At 36.3% G+C, this 15,728-nt stretch overlaps 1 protein-coding gene across 3 annotated transcripts in view; it reads right to left on the bottom strand.

Moving 5' to 3' along the window:
• PTPRZ1 (protein tyrosine phosphatase receptor type Z1) overlaps positions 1-15,728 on the bottom strand; it is a 192,537-nt gene that overhangs the window by 131,055 nt on the left and 45,754 nt on the right. For all 3 annotated transcript variants that reach the window (XM_061166387.1, XM_061166388.1, XM_061166389.1), the window contains exon 2: positions 4,357-4,422. In XM_061166387.1, coding sequence (XP_061022370.1) covers positions 4,357-4,422 — 66 coding nt within the window. The remainder of the gene's footprint in view (positions 1-4,356; positions 4,423-15,728) is intronic.

Below are 15,728 nucleotides of genomic sequence, written 5' to 3'. Positions count from 1 at the left end.
ATCCAGAGAAACGAAGACACAAATTTATTCAAAAAGAATATAAGACACCCTTTTACTGAAAACAAAAGTGAAACTAAGTTAAATAAATGGATTGTCCTTTTTTTTTTTAATACCAGTTACTCAGGTCTACCGTTCTTATTCAATTAACCATTACCCCAGGCAGTATTTATTTACCATATGTCCTCCCAAAACCCTAACCTAAACCCTGTTACTTGGGGTAATTTAAGAAATTAAGTAATTGACTACATTGATCTCCTTGTTGACCAAGGGACTCTCAAGAGTCTTTCTCAGCACCACAATCTGAAAGCATCAGTTCCAGTTCATCCAAAAGGAAATCAACCCTGAATATTCATTGGAAGGTCTGATGCTGAAGTTGAAGCTCCAATACTTTGGCCAATGATGTGATGAGCCAACTCATTGCAAAAGACCCTGATGCTGGGAAAGACTGAGGGCAAGAGGAGAAGGGGTTGACAGAGGATGAGATGGTTGGATGGTATCATTGACTCAATGGACACAAGTTTAAGCAAATTCATGGAGATAGTGAAGGACGGGGAAGCCTGATGTGCTTCAGTCCATGGGTTGCAATGAGTCAGACACTTTAATTTCTTGTTGCTAGTTTCTGAACAATAAGAAATTAAATAATTAGAAAAAAGCAAATTAAAAATAGGATTTTACTTTTTGTCAATCAAGTTGACCAGATTTTTAAAACGAGTGTGATCCTGCAGCTCAACTCCAGAAAAATAAATGACCCAATCAAAAAATGGGCCAAAGAACTAAACAGACATTTCTCCAAAGAAGACATACAGATGACTAACAAACACATGAAAAGATGCTCAACATCACTCATTATCAAAGAAATGCAAATCAAAACCAAAACCAGGTACCATTACACGCCAGTCAGGATGGCTGCTATCCAAAAGTCTATAAGCAATAAATGCTGGAGAGGGTGTGGAGAAAAGGGAACCCTCTTACACTGTTGGTGGGAATGCAAACTAGTACAGCCACTATGGAGAACAGTGTGGAGATTCCTTAAAAAACTGGAAATAGAACTGCCATATGACCCAGCAATCCCACTCCTGGGCATACACACCGAGGAAACCAGATCTGAAAGAGACACGTGCACCCCAATGTTCATCGCAACACTGTTTACAATTGCCAGGACATGGAAGCAACCTAGATGCCCATCAGCAGATGAATGGATAAGAAAGCTGTGGTACATATACACAATGGAATATTACTCAGCCATTAAAAAGAATTCATTTGAATCAGTTCTAATGAGATGGATGAAACTGGAGCCCATTATACAGAGTGAAGTAAGCCAGAAAGATAAAGACCAATACAGTATACTAACGCATGTATATGGAACTTAAAAAGATGGTAATGATCCCTATATGCAAAACAGAAAAAGAGACACAGATGTACAGAACAGACTTTGGGACTCTGTGGGAGAAGGCGAGGGTGGGATGTTCAGAGAGAACAGCATTGAGAGAAGTATACTATCAAGGGTGAAACAGATCACCAGCCCAGGTTGGATGCATGAGACAAGTGCTCGGGGCTGGTACACTGGGAAGACTCAGAGGGATGGGATGGGGAGGGAAGCGGGAGGGGGGATCGGGATGGAGAACACATGTAAATCCATGGCTGATTCATGTCAGTGTATGGCAAAAACCACTACAATATTGTAAAGTAATTAGCCTCCAACTAATAAAAATAAATGAAAAAAATAAATAAATAAAACGAGTATGAGTAAAAATGTGAGGAAATGGATAAAAATGTGGAAAAACAATTTTCTGAAATTTGACCATTATATCAATATTAAAAACACTTGGCAATTTGATCCAACAACTCTCTTTTTGTTAAAGTCTATTTTTTCTGAAAAAACAATTGCTCAAGGAAATAGAATTAGAGGATGTTCATTACCTTGTATATATAATAGCAAAACATAAACAAAATTTTACAAAATAATAAATTTAAATAATTAAAAACAGCACAAAGTTATGGAGAATCTTTGTTTTTATGTATTTCTCAAGATTAAAAAATTAATAATAAAAAGAATGTCCTTATATATAGGTCATAATTGTAAATTTGTAAATTAAAGGCAAGTCTTTCTATAAAATGTCATGTAGAACTACCATACACCCATCTAGTCAGAAGCTAGACATGCCTTAATTTGTTCAATTTTTCCTGCTTTAATGTATATCTTGATTATTCTACGTTCTAATTTATTTCACCAAAAAGATGATATAAATGGCTAATAAAAATTAAAATCCTGCCTTTAAGAATAATCAAACAGAACAAATTAAAATTAAAATGTCATTTTTTAAGCATATCAGATTAGTGAAGATTTTAAAAATGACAATTTTTAAATCCTGGTTTATTCAGTGGGGTGGTCACTTACTTGTACGTAAGCACATACATGCTCTCTAGAAGCCAACTAGGTCATGTGTATCTAGAATTCTGAAAGCATTTATTTTTTGCTATTCAGTAATGGTATATCAAGGATTCTCTTATAAAAATGATAAAAATATAAAGTCATTTCTATTCATCTATTAATCACTGTTTATAACAGCCTGAATATCCAAATATTAAAAATGAAACATTTATTCCATAGACTGTTAGGCAGACATTAAGTACCAGGATCAACAGGGATTATCACTGAAATAAGGAAATACTCAAAAATAATTACTAGAATAAATTGGATGCAAAACTCTATGTAAGAAGCATATAAACATAATATAATAAAAACTGTCCTGAAAACAATATACCAAATTTTCTAGTGGATATACCTGGAGGGAGTAAACAGTGGTTTTATATTCTTTGTATTTGAATGAATTTTTTAAAAAATTTCTACTTTTAAAGTAAGAATTAAAAAAAGAAAATGCATGCCTCACTACAAAATTCATGGTGCTGTTATCTTTCATCTATAAAACAGATTGGCTCAGTTCAGTTCAGTTCAGTTCAGCCACTCAGTCGTGTCCGACTCTTTGCGACCCCATGAATCACAGCACGCCAGGTCTCCCTGTCCATCACCAACTCCCAGAGTTTACTCAAACTCACATCCATTGAGTCAGTGATGCCATCCAACCATCTCATCCTCTGTTGTCCCCTTCTCCTCCTGCCCCCAATCCCTCCCAGCATCAGGGTCTTTTCCATGAGTCAACTCTTCACATGAGATGGCCAAAGTATTGAAGTTTCAGCTTCAGCATCAGTCCTTCCAATGAACACCCAGGACCGATCTCCTTTAGGATGGACTGGTTGGATCTTCTTGCAGTCCAAGGGACTCAAGAGTCTTCTCCAACACCACAGTTCAAAAGCATCAATTTTTAAGTGCTCAGCTTTCTTCACAGTCCAACTCTCAAATACATACATGACCACTGGAAAAACCATAGCCTTGACTAGACGGATGGGAAATAGATGGGGAAACAGTGGAAACAGTGTCAGACTTTATTTTTTTGGGCTCCAAAATCACTGCAGATGGTGACTGCAGCCAGGAAATTAAAAGACACTCCTTGGAAGGAAAGTTATGACCAACCTAGATAGCATATTAAAAAGCAGAGATATTACTTTGCCAACAATGGCTAGATTCATGTTAAAGCCCTTTTAATTCGATTCCAATTATTAACCCTCTCTTATCTCTAATGAGTACCCAACTCTACCACTGAACTCTATCTCAGATGGTCATCAGGCATGTTATGTTCCCTGCAGAGTCTACCCAAGCTCATCCAATCAGGCCTAGAGCTTCTCTTCTTTCCTAAGGTTTTTGATCATCATTTCTGATGGAACTATTTATTTTAAGCCAACATCAGCTATTCATGATGCTCTAAGTTAAGTCCGGTAATCACACAAAATCACATTTAACCCTGATTCCAATTAACTCAGCACACTAATTCAGAAGGAAACTCCTTTTGAAGGCAAGACTACCATCATTATTTGTTAATATTAATCATAACAACTGTGATCATAACAAGCATAGCTGATAAAGTTTATTGAGAATTCTCTATTTACAAGGAGGCACTGTGTCAACTCCATTTAATGTTCAGAAAAATCTACCATTTCACAGATGAGAAAACTGAGACTCAATTAGGGTACATACTTTTCCCAAGGAGACGTAGCTAGTGTAGATCTGATATTCAAATCTAGCTCTGTCTGAGATCAATATACCCTATTCTGCCAATTTGCTAATGGAAATTCACTAGAAATCATTTTGCATATGATATATTTTTAGTGATTAACTGCATTCCCATGTAGCTAAGTTAAAATGATGTGTGGAGCTACAAAATTTTCTTTTACACATAAGAGCAGATACAAAAACAATAATAATTTTCATTGAATTTCATTATATTCTAATATATTTACCTGTATAGGACCAGCCAATCTCTTCAACAAGTTTTCTCTGTTGTCTGTAGTATCCATAAACCCAATCTACAACCAAGGAAAAAAAAACAATTGATCAATGTGTAGAAAAATATATGTGTACAAATTTTAAAAAACATAAGAAGCCCAAAGCACCATTCATACAGTAACGGTCCTCGATTATTCTTTTCTATTTCATCTTCACAATTTCAACTGCCACCATTATAGACTCCATCATCCCTGTTCTGGTAATTAGTGTAACTTTTAGCAGGGCACATTTTAAAACTGCTGAAGTTCAGGCAAAGACAAAGAAGCTATTCTGTGAAAAGCATGAGCAACCTAGAGGATTTCATCTCATAGAGTGACTAGGGTCAGAAAGGACAGCTTATTCTATCTTTAGATTTTTCTTACCATTCCCTTGATTCAGTACCTGAAATCCTACTGACTAGTGATACTTTTCAAGTTACAACCCAAGTTGTATCTGTAAATGCTTCTAGGAGATCCAGAGGTCACCATGTTTTCAGAATTTACTTCTTTTACAAGGCACAACAAAATTAATAGTCTTGAAGAATGAAAATTTCAGTGTCAGTGTGTGTGTGTGTGTGTGTGTGTGTGTGTGTGTGTGTGTGTTGCCTGGGAGAAAGCTTGTGTTAGACAGTGTAAGTGAATCTGTCTCTTAGAGGAACAGTGATGCCTAAGGGAGGTAATGCGGGGGAAGCTTGGGGCATTGTAAAATAGTGGACTCTTCATGACGAAGCTCTAGTTCTTGAACATGTGGCAAGGGCTACAGAAAGGAAAATGGATGGAAGCCAAAGGCTCACTCTGTACCGTTCAGAATTTTGCCTGGGGTCATGCCTGTACCCAAGAAACAGGGACGTTATGATTCATTCTCCTCCTTCCTGTGTCATTGTTCTCTTGTACCTTTATTCCAGCCTGTCTTAACACTAGTACGCCATTTCAGCTACATTGTGAGAAAATACATCTTTGTGAGTGAGGTTTGGAAGCTGATCAGTGTTGACAAAACTGTTTCTGTAGAAAAGGCTACAGGAATTTCCTAGTTGCCTGGTGGTTAGAATTCTGCGCTTTCACTGCCGTGGTGAGTTCAGTCGCTGGTTAGGGGAACTGAGATCCTGTAAGTCACATGGCATGACCAGAAAAAGAAAAGGCTACAAAGAGCTAGTTTACAAATGAACACGTGGAACATTACATATTCATAAATTGGGGTTCTGTACATATGGTTTTCATTTGAATACAAGGATTTATTTATACCATACTATAGATATACATACATATTATAAATATTTCTCATCATTTAAGATTTATTTCTTATATATGAGAAATATATAATATTTCTCATCATTTCTCATCAAATAAGAGACACTTCTTTCCTCTTATTTTCTTTACACAGATTTTTTTTCTTTTTTGACAGTTCCCAATTTAAGGGAGGCAAATATCTCAAGGACGTTTCAGAAATTACTTTTCTTCTATTCCATGTTATACGATCTGATTAGCAGAACATGGTAATACATACTAAAATTTTACAAAAACTTAAAAGCAGACCATCTTACAGAAATACACATTCTGAATCCATAGATTATTGAAAACCAAAACAAATCTTGGAGAAAGCAAAAAAAATTGTTTTAAAAATTTCTCTACCCATAAATATAGGTAAATATTTTATTGGCCATGTAGCACATTTCAACAAACATTTGTTTTGATAATGGTTTTACTGAAATATGATTTGCACACCTTACAATTCACCCAGGAAAGTGTACAACTTAATGGCACTCACTATATTCACAGAATTATGCAATCATCACTACTGAAAATTTTAAAACATCTTTATTATCCCCCAAAAGAAACCTCATACTTTAGCTGCCACCCCCAACCCCACCTCAACTTCCATTAATTTGTAGATCTGGATATTCCAGATATTTCTAAATACATGATCATGTAATACATGGCTTTTTACAGCTGGCTTCTTAAACTTAGCATAATTAATATTTTCAAGGTTTACCCATGTTGTAGGATATATGAGTACTTCATTCCTTTTTTTTAAACTTTTTATTTTGTATTGGACTATAGTCGATTAACAATGCTGTGATAGTTTTGGGTGAATATCCCCTGGGGATGGCAACCCACTCCAGTATTCTTGTCTGGAGAATTCCACGAACAGAAGAGCCTCGTGGATGACAGTCCACGGAGTCGCAAAGAGTTGGACACGACCGAGGGACTAACACTTTCACTTTTCATACATGTATCTGGGTTTCTCTGGTGGCTCAGCTGATAAAGAAATCCAACTGCCAGTGCAGAAGACACAAGAGACTTGGGTTCGATCCCTGGGTCAGAAAGATCCCCTGGAGTAGGAAATGGCAATCCACTCCAGTATTTCTGGCCTGGAAAATTCCATGGACAGAGAAGCCTGGCGGGCCCCAGTCCTTGGGGTGCAAAAAGTCAGACATGACTGAGCACGCATGCATGCACATACATGTATCCATTCTCCCCCAAACTTCCCTCCCATCCAGGCTGTCATGTAACATTGAGCACAGCTGCATGTGCTATACGGTAGGCCACTGTTGGTTATCCACTTTAAATACTGCAGTGTAATACTTCATTCCTTTTTATTGTCTAATAGTATTCCATTGTCCGGTGCCCAAAATGACCTTAAAACTCCTCTCAGCTTGACTAAACTTTGGACGGGCTACTTCCTAGCTCTATGTTTCTGACCTTCTATTTCTTCCAGCATTTCATTTAGAAAACTTATACATTCTTTCTTTGTTACTTTGAGAAGTAAATCTTTTTAAATAGCCATATGCCATTCTACAACTAGGACTGTACTTATCAAGACTAAGGAAAACATCTCTCTGAAAAGCAACTATCAAAGGAAATAAGCACCCTTATCTCCCACGTTCTGTAGGAGGGTATGAGCCTAACTTCAATTGAGGTATCTTGCTCCAAGCTGTAAAAACTACCTCTGTCATAATGATATAGGCTTATCTTTCTTTTGGGTGGATCAACTACAGATGGCCGATGACTTTCTCTGATGTCCTGAATTATATTTACACTGGGATCAACTTATCTCTCCAAACACCTTATTTTCTCGGCCTCATCAGGGTTGAGTTCAGATTCAGTTCTGCCTCCTCGCCCTACTGCAATTGCCTTGAATAAAGTTTTCTTTGCCTGTTTCATTTTCTTTGCTGCAATTTTTGTTTCGATGTTGGCTATGCCACTTTCTGTTTATCCATTCATCAACTGTTTGATACTTGGGTTGCATCCTCTTTGGGGCTATCATGAAAAATACTGCTTTGAATATTCATGCATATGTTTTCTACTTAAAAATTAAACATTAGGCTCATAACACATTTTTTAGCATTGTCCATAAAAGGGTAGTCATTTAAGGTTAAATTCTGGGGATAAGTGTTTTTTCATGATCAAGGAATATATACAACTAGATGTGAGGACCTCAAAAGTCATTTGATTCAGAATTTAACAGGCTACAAAAATTCCTATTTTACAGATAAGGCAATTTTTTCGATGGAAATTTAAGTGGTTTGTACAGGCAAAAAGTGACAAAACTGGAAACAATAATCCATGGCTCCTGCCTCCTACTCATTAAGTCTTCCCCAATATCAAAGGTTCCTAACAATCTGGAGTTACTGGTTATTCTCTTAAGTTCTCTGCCTGAGTAGGAACCTCTTCAAGAGAAACAAAATAAAACAAAAAAAAAATTTACTGGGGTTGAATTTCCCAGCAGGAATTATTTGGGCAAATAAATTAAAGAGAACTGACCATATATCTGATCTGACCTGGCCATCACTTGGAATTTCCCTCTGAAACTCTGCCCTGTCCATAGGGAAAAGATTTATTCTCATCATTTATGTTTTGAATAAAAACATTTTTTAAATGTAAAGACATTTTTGACATATAAATGCATTTTGGTGATTTCAGAAGACCAAATGCCATGTAGAATCTATAATTAACAAGTATTCCATTGAAAAAAATAAAACAGTAAGCTCTTGTTTTAATGATTCAGGCTAAAGGATGACAGCAAAATATCAGCAGATTTTAGCTTTCCTTGTAGGGTTTTATTGCTACACAATCAGCATTTGTCCTTGGTTTTTAATTACTTACATTAAGAAAGCTTTTTTCAATACAAGATTCCCAGGTGTTGGTAGCTCTCTTCAGCCCCTTTATGTATTGTTCCCTTAATTGTTACTTCAAACAATCCGTTACACATTCATATGCTAATTACATGGTCCTTGGGCGTGAGAGAGTACCCCACTTTTAAAATTCTACTTAGAGGTCTGATAGATGAGATGTGATAGCTCCAATGAACAAGAAAAAAAGAAGCTAGGTTCACTTTTTTTTGTTGCATTGTATACTTTGAAAACCAGTAAATCCTATATAAAGTAGAGTCTATCAAAGTGCTTACATATTTTAAAATCAATTAAAATAATGAAATATCGAATTTTTTTGGTTTGTTTCTGTGGGTTTGAGCTTCTTTAGCTTGCATATTGTGTTTCTTTCTGTTCAAAAGTATTTGCTCCGTCTGCTTTGGTGTGTTCTGTAGGGATAAAACTAAGAAATAAATTTCAAAAATGGTTGGTACACACGATGCAGAGTAAGAACATAAACATTAGTAAACCTTTTTAAAAGGTAACTCTAAAGTTGGTCCTGAAAAATCATTCTTCATGAAGGGGCTACCAAAATTGGGAGAAATTTGGTTTATACTATTTTAGGTAATTTTAAATGTCACTGCTTCAATCTATTCAATCTTATACTGTGAGCATTTACTTCTTTTGCAAACATTTATATGCCACACATTCCTTTTCTTTAGATCCACATAATGGAAATCAAAGTTTTGATAACAACTACATGGAAGATGTATATAAATTCAGCATTTTTTGCTCATATTTTTTAAACAAAGAAAAACTCCAGGTGCTCATTTTGTACTAAAATATCACTACAAATATTTTGAACTTATAAATGTCTCTGATTTTGCACTGAATGGCTAAAGAAAGTCTCTGCTTTATGCTGATCAACAATTCATCACCTACCTTCTACCATATAATCTAGCAGCCATGCTCTGACAAAACATACACACACACACAATGCTATTAAGAGGCCAAATGTATGACAGAGAAGAAATAGAGTGGGCCACAGAAAGACTTCCCAGGTGGCGCTAGTGGTAAAGAACACCGCCCCCCCCCCCCCCCCCGCCCCCGCCAATGCAGGGGACATTAGAGACTCGGGTTCGATCCCTGGGTTGGGAAGATCCCCTCAAGAAGGGAAAGGCTACCCACTCCAGTATTCTGGCCTGGAGAATTCCATGGACTGTATAGTCCATGGGGTCTCAAAGAGTCAGACACAACTGAGCGACTTTCTCATACCCCATTTTTACCTACCTGGAATATATACTTGTATCCAGTATATGTGCAAAGACATTTGTGAAACATAATTTAGTTAATTATGGTAATTCAGGTAACTTGTTTAGTGCATATTTATAGTTCAAACATGGCACTTACTGTTAATCACTACAGATGTAACTGTAAAAAATACACATATATTATTTTCCCCCAAACCACCTGTCTTCCAATTCCAACTGTTTTCCAGGGTTAGAAAAAAGAATATCATTAGTTTTCTACCCTCTGCAGAGGTTTAAAAACATAGGTACTTTTTGCAGTTTCAAAACTTAAACTGCAGCTTATCTCCAAATAGAAGGGCACATGAATTCACATTATTAAAGATAGGAATTCTGGAAAAATATGAGTTATTAGAGTACAGGTGACTTCTTTATTTAATGATAAGGTTAAAGAGATGAAAAAGTAGATCCTTGAGGCACTGGTAAATTGTAAAAAGAGATGAAAAGATTGAACATATTGGACAATGTAAAAAACAGAGGGAGCCACTTCCTTCATATGTCAGATGGTAGTCAGATGTCCAATTAAATACACATTTCTCATAGGACTAGGGAAGGGTTTGGAGGTGAGCAATTATATCTTGGTGCTCCTTAGACACTGAGGACTGTGTACACCTTCCAGAGGTTTGTATGTTAGCAATATGTCTACCAAACCTATTCAATGAAAACTCAAAATATTCATACGCTTGTCTTGGAAAGTCATCACGATATTTTCTTATACTTAGATATGTTTTACCTAATGTGATTTAAATACATTCATAAAGTTGAGGCATTTTCCGTTGAAAACATGTTAATAATTTTATCTTGATCATATAGTAATACCTATTTCAGATAAATTTTTAAAATAAAGTTAAGCAAAAGTAATTTAAAAGATCACCTGTAATCCCATCTCCAACAGAAACTAGTATTTACAATATTTTACATTTTATATATATATATTTTAAATGTTATGCTCTGCAATATAATGATTTTATACTTTACATTAACTGAATTACACTATTTCATTATTTTGTGACTTGTTTTTTCTACATAATAATCATTCATGTCTCAAGCTAATAAATATGGCTTTATAGCACCATAATAGTTCACTTGAAGCATTCACTAATTTTTTGATATTAAAATGAAAGGCTGATATAGATTTGGAAAATTTATTCCTTAGGATTAAATGATATGAGTGATGAAATTTTCCATTAAGCTAATTTGAATTTAAAGCTTTTGAGTATAGATTTTGATGAGGAAAGACTTGGGGAGAGGGACTGAAATATTTCAGATAGAGGAAGGGTGTTGAGCAGGAAATTAAGTGCCACTTTTTTTCCTATCAATCTTCTACAACACCAAGAAAACACTAAACTGGAACAAGCTCATTATTATTGTGAAAAGAAAGTGAAGTCACTCAGTCGTGTCCGACTCTTTGTGACCCCGTGGACTGTAGCCTACCAGGGTCCTTTGTCTATGGGATTTTCCAGGCAAGAGTACTGGAGTGGGTTGCCCTTTCCTTCTCCAGGGGATCTTCCCGACCCAGGGATCGAACCCGGATCTCACTCGTTGTAGGCAGACGCTTTACCGTCTGAACCACCAGGGAAGTCCATTTTATTGCACAGTACTACAATAATTATAGTTACTTAGTTTTACCTCCATAACTGTGAATTTATTCTAGTATAAGAGAAAAACTCAATTGTTGATGAAACAGTGATAACAGAAGCTGAGATAGAAATAACAAGTGTAAAGATTACTATTTTGCTTAGTTGCTCAGTCATGTGACTGAGCTCTTTGTGACCCTCATGGACTGTATGTAGCCCACCAGGCTACTCTGTCCATGGGGATTCTCTGGGTAATAATTCTGGAGTGGGTTGCCATTTCCTACTCCAAAAAATAATATTAACATTAAAAGTAGGAAAATAACACAATCTGTATGTGAAATGTATATGAAAAATGAATTCATCACATTGCAAAATGTTATTATATTTGTTTTATGTATTATTATATTATTATGCCATTGTATACTATTATAAGAACTTCCCTGGTAGCTCAGCTGGTAAAGAATCCCCCTGGAATGCAGGCGATTCTGGTTTGATTCTGGGTCAGGAAGCTCCTCTGGAAAAGGGATAGGCTACCCAGTCCAGTATTCATGGGCTCCTCTGGTGGCTCAGACGGCAAACAATCTGCCTGAAATGTGGGAGACCTGGGTTCGATCCCTGGGTTGGGAAGATCCCCTGGAGGGCGTGGCAACCCACTCCAGTATTCTTGCCTGGAGAATCCCCATGGATAAGAGAAGCCTGGTGGGCTAGAGTCCATGGGGTTGCAAAGAGTTGGACATGCAACTTAGGTGGGACGCAACTTAGTTGGACATGCTACTCAGTCACAACTTAGTTTCGACTAAGCACAGCAGAGCAAACTTTCATAATATTATCTGTATAATAGCAGTGTGTTATTATTCAACAATCTAAATAACGGTTCTGTCGTGAAGTCTTAATGCCCATGTGCTCTTACTGAAATTGTGTGTAGGGCAAGTATGTCTGCTGTGTTGTCAAGGATTAGGATTGGTGGGAAATTCTGGACAACTGATATCATAAAATAGATAAATAGAGAATAAAATGGGGTTCCACTCACATCTACCATGAAAAGCGTAAAACACCAAAAACTGCATAAAGAGATGAACTATTATTAATATAAAAATATGAATAAATAAAGAGGTCTACCACATCCTTAAATGGGAACACTGAACTTGGGGAAAGTATCAGTTCTCTCCATATTAATGAACAGTTCAGGTCTCAGTGGGGTATTTTTAATAGGCAAAATGAATCTAATGTTCATTGTTATTGTTTAGTAGCTAAGTCATGATCAACTCTTTTGCAACCCCCACGGACTGTAGCCCACCAGGCTCCTCTGTCCATGGAATTCTCCAGGCGAGAATACTGTAATGGGTTGCCATTCTCTTCTCCAAAGGATCTTCCCAACCCAGGGATCGAACCTGGGTCTTCTACATTGCAGGCAGATTCTTTACTTTCTGGGCCACCTGGGAGGTCCAAAACATTCCATGTTTATCAGTAAGTATAGATTGCGTGTGTGCATCCTAAGTCACTTCAGTCATGTCCGACTCTTCATGATCCTATGGACTGTAGCCTGCCAGGCTCCTCTGTCCATGGGATTCTCCAGGCAAGAATGGGAGTTCTTGCCATGCCATGCCCTCCTCCAGGGGATCTTCCTGATCCAGGTATCAAACTTGTGTCTCTCACTGTCTCCTAAATTGGCAGGATAGTTCTTTACCACTAGTGCCACCTGGGAAACCCCATTAAAACACATTCAACAAATACAATGCTATATTTCAAACATATAGAATTTTTACAAATCACTAAAGGCAAATACATGAGCAGAGAAATTTTTCAAATGCAAACATAATTACTAAAGCTATAAAGAACTATTAGACTATCAAAAAAACATAATTTAACACTGAGACATCATTTTCCAGTTATCAAATAGTCAAAGGTTTATTATTTTAATTTTTAAAATAGTCAATGAGGCTCAAAATAACTTGAAATGTTCTTTTACATGCAGGTGGAAGTATGAACTAGTATAAACTCTACGGAAAGTAAGCTGGCAAAAGTTAACGAGATTCTTAAAATACTTCATAGCCTTTGGGACAGTAATTCTATTCCAAGGAATATATTTTAAATGATGAGCAGAGATGAGAACAAAGTGCCATGTACCAAGATGTTCAAAGTGCTGAAAGTAACAGTGAACAATAGGAAAGTCTGTTAATGTTCAAAAAGTGGAAGAAATCTAAATAACTTATGCAATGTTCATAGTATGAAATTATGTGATTCCATTACATTTACATTTCCCAAATACTTACTGAAGAAATGCACATGATATAAAACATTATTAGTTATGGTGCCATTTTGAAACTATCACATATATTCAAAAATGTAAATCTCCTCATGTGGTGACACTGGGAGTGATTTTTACTTTTTTGTAAGTTCCTATGCTTTGTATATATTTAATGAGTTTGTACAAGTTAGTATTTTAAAAACTTAAAAGTATATATGCACTTCTGAAATAATATTTCTAATTCTACAGCCAAATTGCTTAAAGACAAATATATAACTGTATTTTGAAGATGGGGTAAGGAAAAGCTTGAAACCCGTTTTTTCATTGCTTATCTTGGATTTTACAATAGAATCTTCTCCTTATTCACAAGAGCCTGAATGCATTAGCTAGTGTTAATGCTAGTGTTAACCACATATTGAAGTGTAGCCAAGTCTACACATGGTAGGCAATCTGAGCACTTCAGCTACCAAGAAAACTAAAAACAAGAGCCATAGCAAAATAGGCAGTACAGTAACTCACGAACCATCTTATCGGCCAAAATTATCAGATTGACTGGATCATTTACTTTTGGGCAGACCTTGAAGCAGCCTTATTTTAATTTGTGTCTTACTTCTAATAACACCTTTTGCTTAGATAAAATTAAGTCCAAACATAAGACTCTATCCATTAAGTGGGAAAATCTGGCAACTTGGAGTTGGCAACCTACTCTGAAATAGGTGTGGTTCATCTGTTAAAACTGCTGCCAGTGTGTTGACTGATTGACTATGTAGTTACATCTGGGCAAGACAGAAAGATTTTCTTGACTTCTTTCCAGAGTACTGACTGAAAATTCATTTTCATTTTTCATTTTGACTTCATTGGTTTAGAATAAAGGAAAACATTTTTTTATATAAAGCATATTCACTGTAAAAAATGTATTTTAAATTAGTGAAACTCCTCAAATCCTACAGGCTCTATGGGTTGGTACAGTACAGGAATGTTCCATCTGGCTAGAAGATAAGTTTTATTTGATTTCCTCTGTTTGATATTTTCATGAACACCACCCCCAGTCCTATTCCCCGTACAAGGCCTCTACTTTTTGTAGAACATCCCACTTGTACGCTCTTATCTTTCTCCTGTAGATGTACACATTCTCCATGGAACTTGTTGGTTCCACGATATTCATTGAACCACCAACATCAATCGTCAATCACAACACATTTATCTTCAAATCTTGCATTGGTGACGGCTCCAAACCAATGACAGCATTGGGTCTTACTGGCCCGCTGTTGCAAAAGCTTTTCCTAACTTCTGCCTGAAACTTGAAAGCTCTCTGCAGTAGCAGATGCTCAAAGATGCTCATTAGGTTGCCTAGATAACCCAGGTTTACTGCACTCAGAGGAACAATATCTAAAAAGCATTCCTGTTCAGAAGATAATTAACAACCTTGGAGAATAGCGCTCATTAGTTACTTTTTACACACAATCACAAATGGTTAGCCAGGGGTTGGATATATTTATTTTGGAATAGTTAACTCAGTTGGAACAAATATGTTTTCTCTCCAGGTTTACCGTTCTGTTTATAAGGACGTTAAGAGACTGAACAAGTTAATGCAGTGATTTCAACCTGGATTGCAACCAGGACTCAGCTGGCATTTTGCCTTAGAGTTACTGGGCCACTGGGCCACCTCAAGATAATTAACACCTTCCTGTGGTGTCTAATATGACAACAGTGATCGTTAAATTAAAAAAACCACCTTATAACATATAAAGGGTAGCATCTTTGCAATGTGAAAACAAAAGGTGTTTTTTATTAAAAGATTTAGGCCTTGGGATTCATATATGTATATCATGAAGACATAGATATTGAGGTAGAACTTACATTTTCTTCAATACATTTTTAAACATCCAGCTGCCTTCACACCTTCCTGAAGTGTATGCTTTTTGCCACTGATTTCGTTAATGGCTAATATTTTTGGTGGAAAATGTTTAACTGATAACCTACCATATATCTAGCCAAAACATTGATTTACCTTGGAAATAAAATATCATAATACCCATTTGGTGCTCAAGTAAATGCTATTGTATTGATGTCTTGAGTTTTACAATAGGAGAACAAAGGAGTGACTGAACAGATCCACGATCAAAAG

The sequence above is a fragment of the Dama dama genome, chromosome 18 (assembly GCF_033118175.1).
Source record: "Dama dama isolate Ldn47 chromosome 18, ASM3311817v1, whole genome shotgun sequence".
NCBI lineage: Eukaryota > Metazoa > Chordata > Mammalia > Artiodactyla > Cervidae > Dama > Dama dama.
This window is presented reverse-complemented; position numbering and strand designations above follow the sequence as displayed.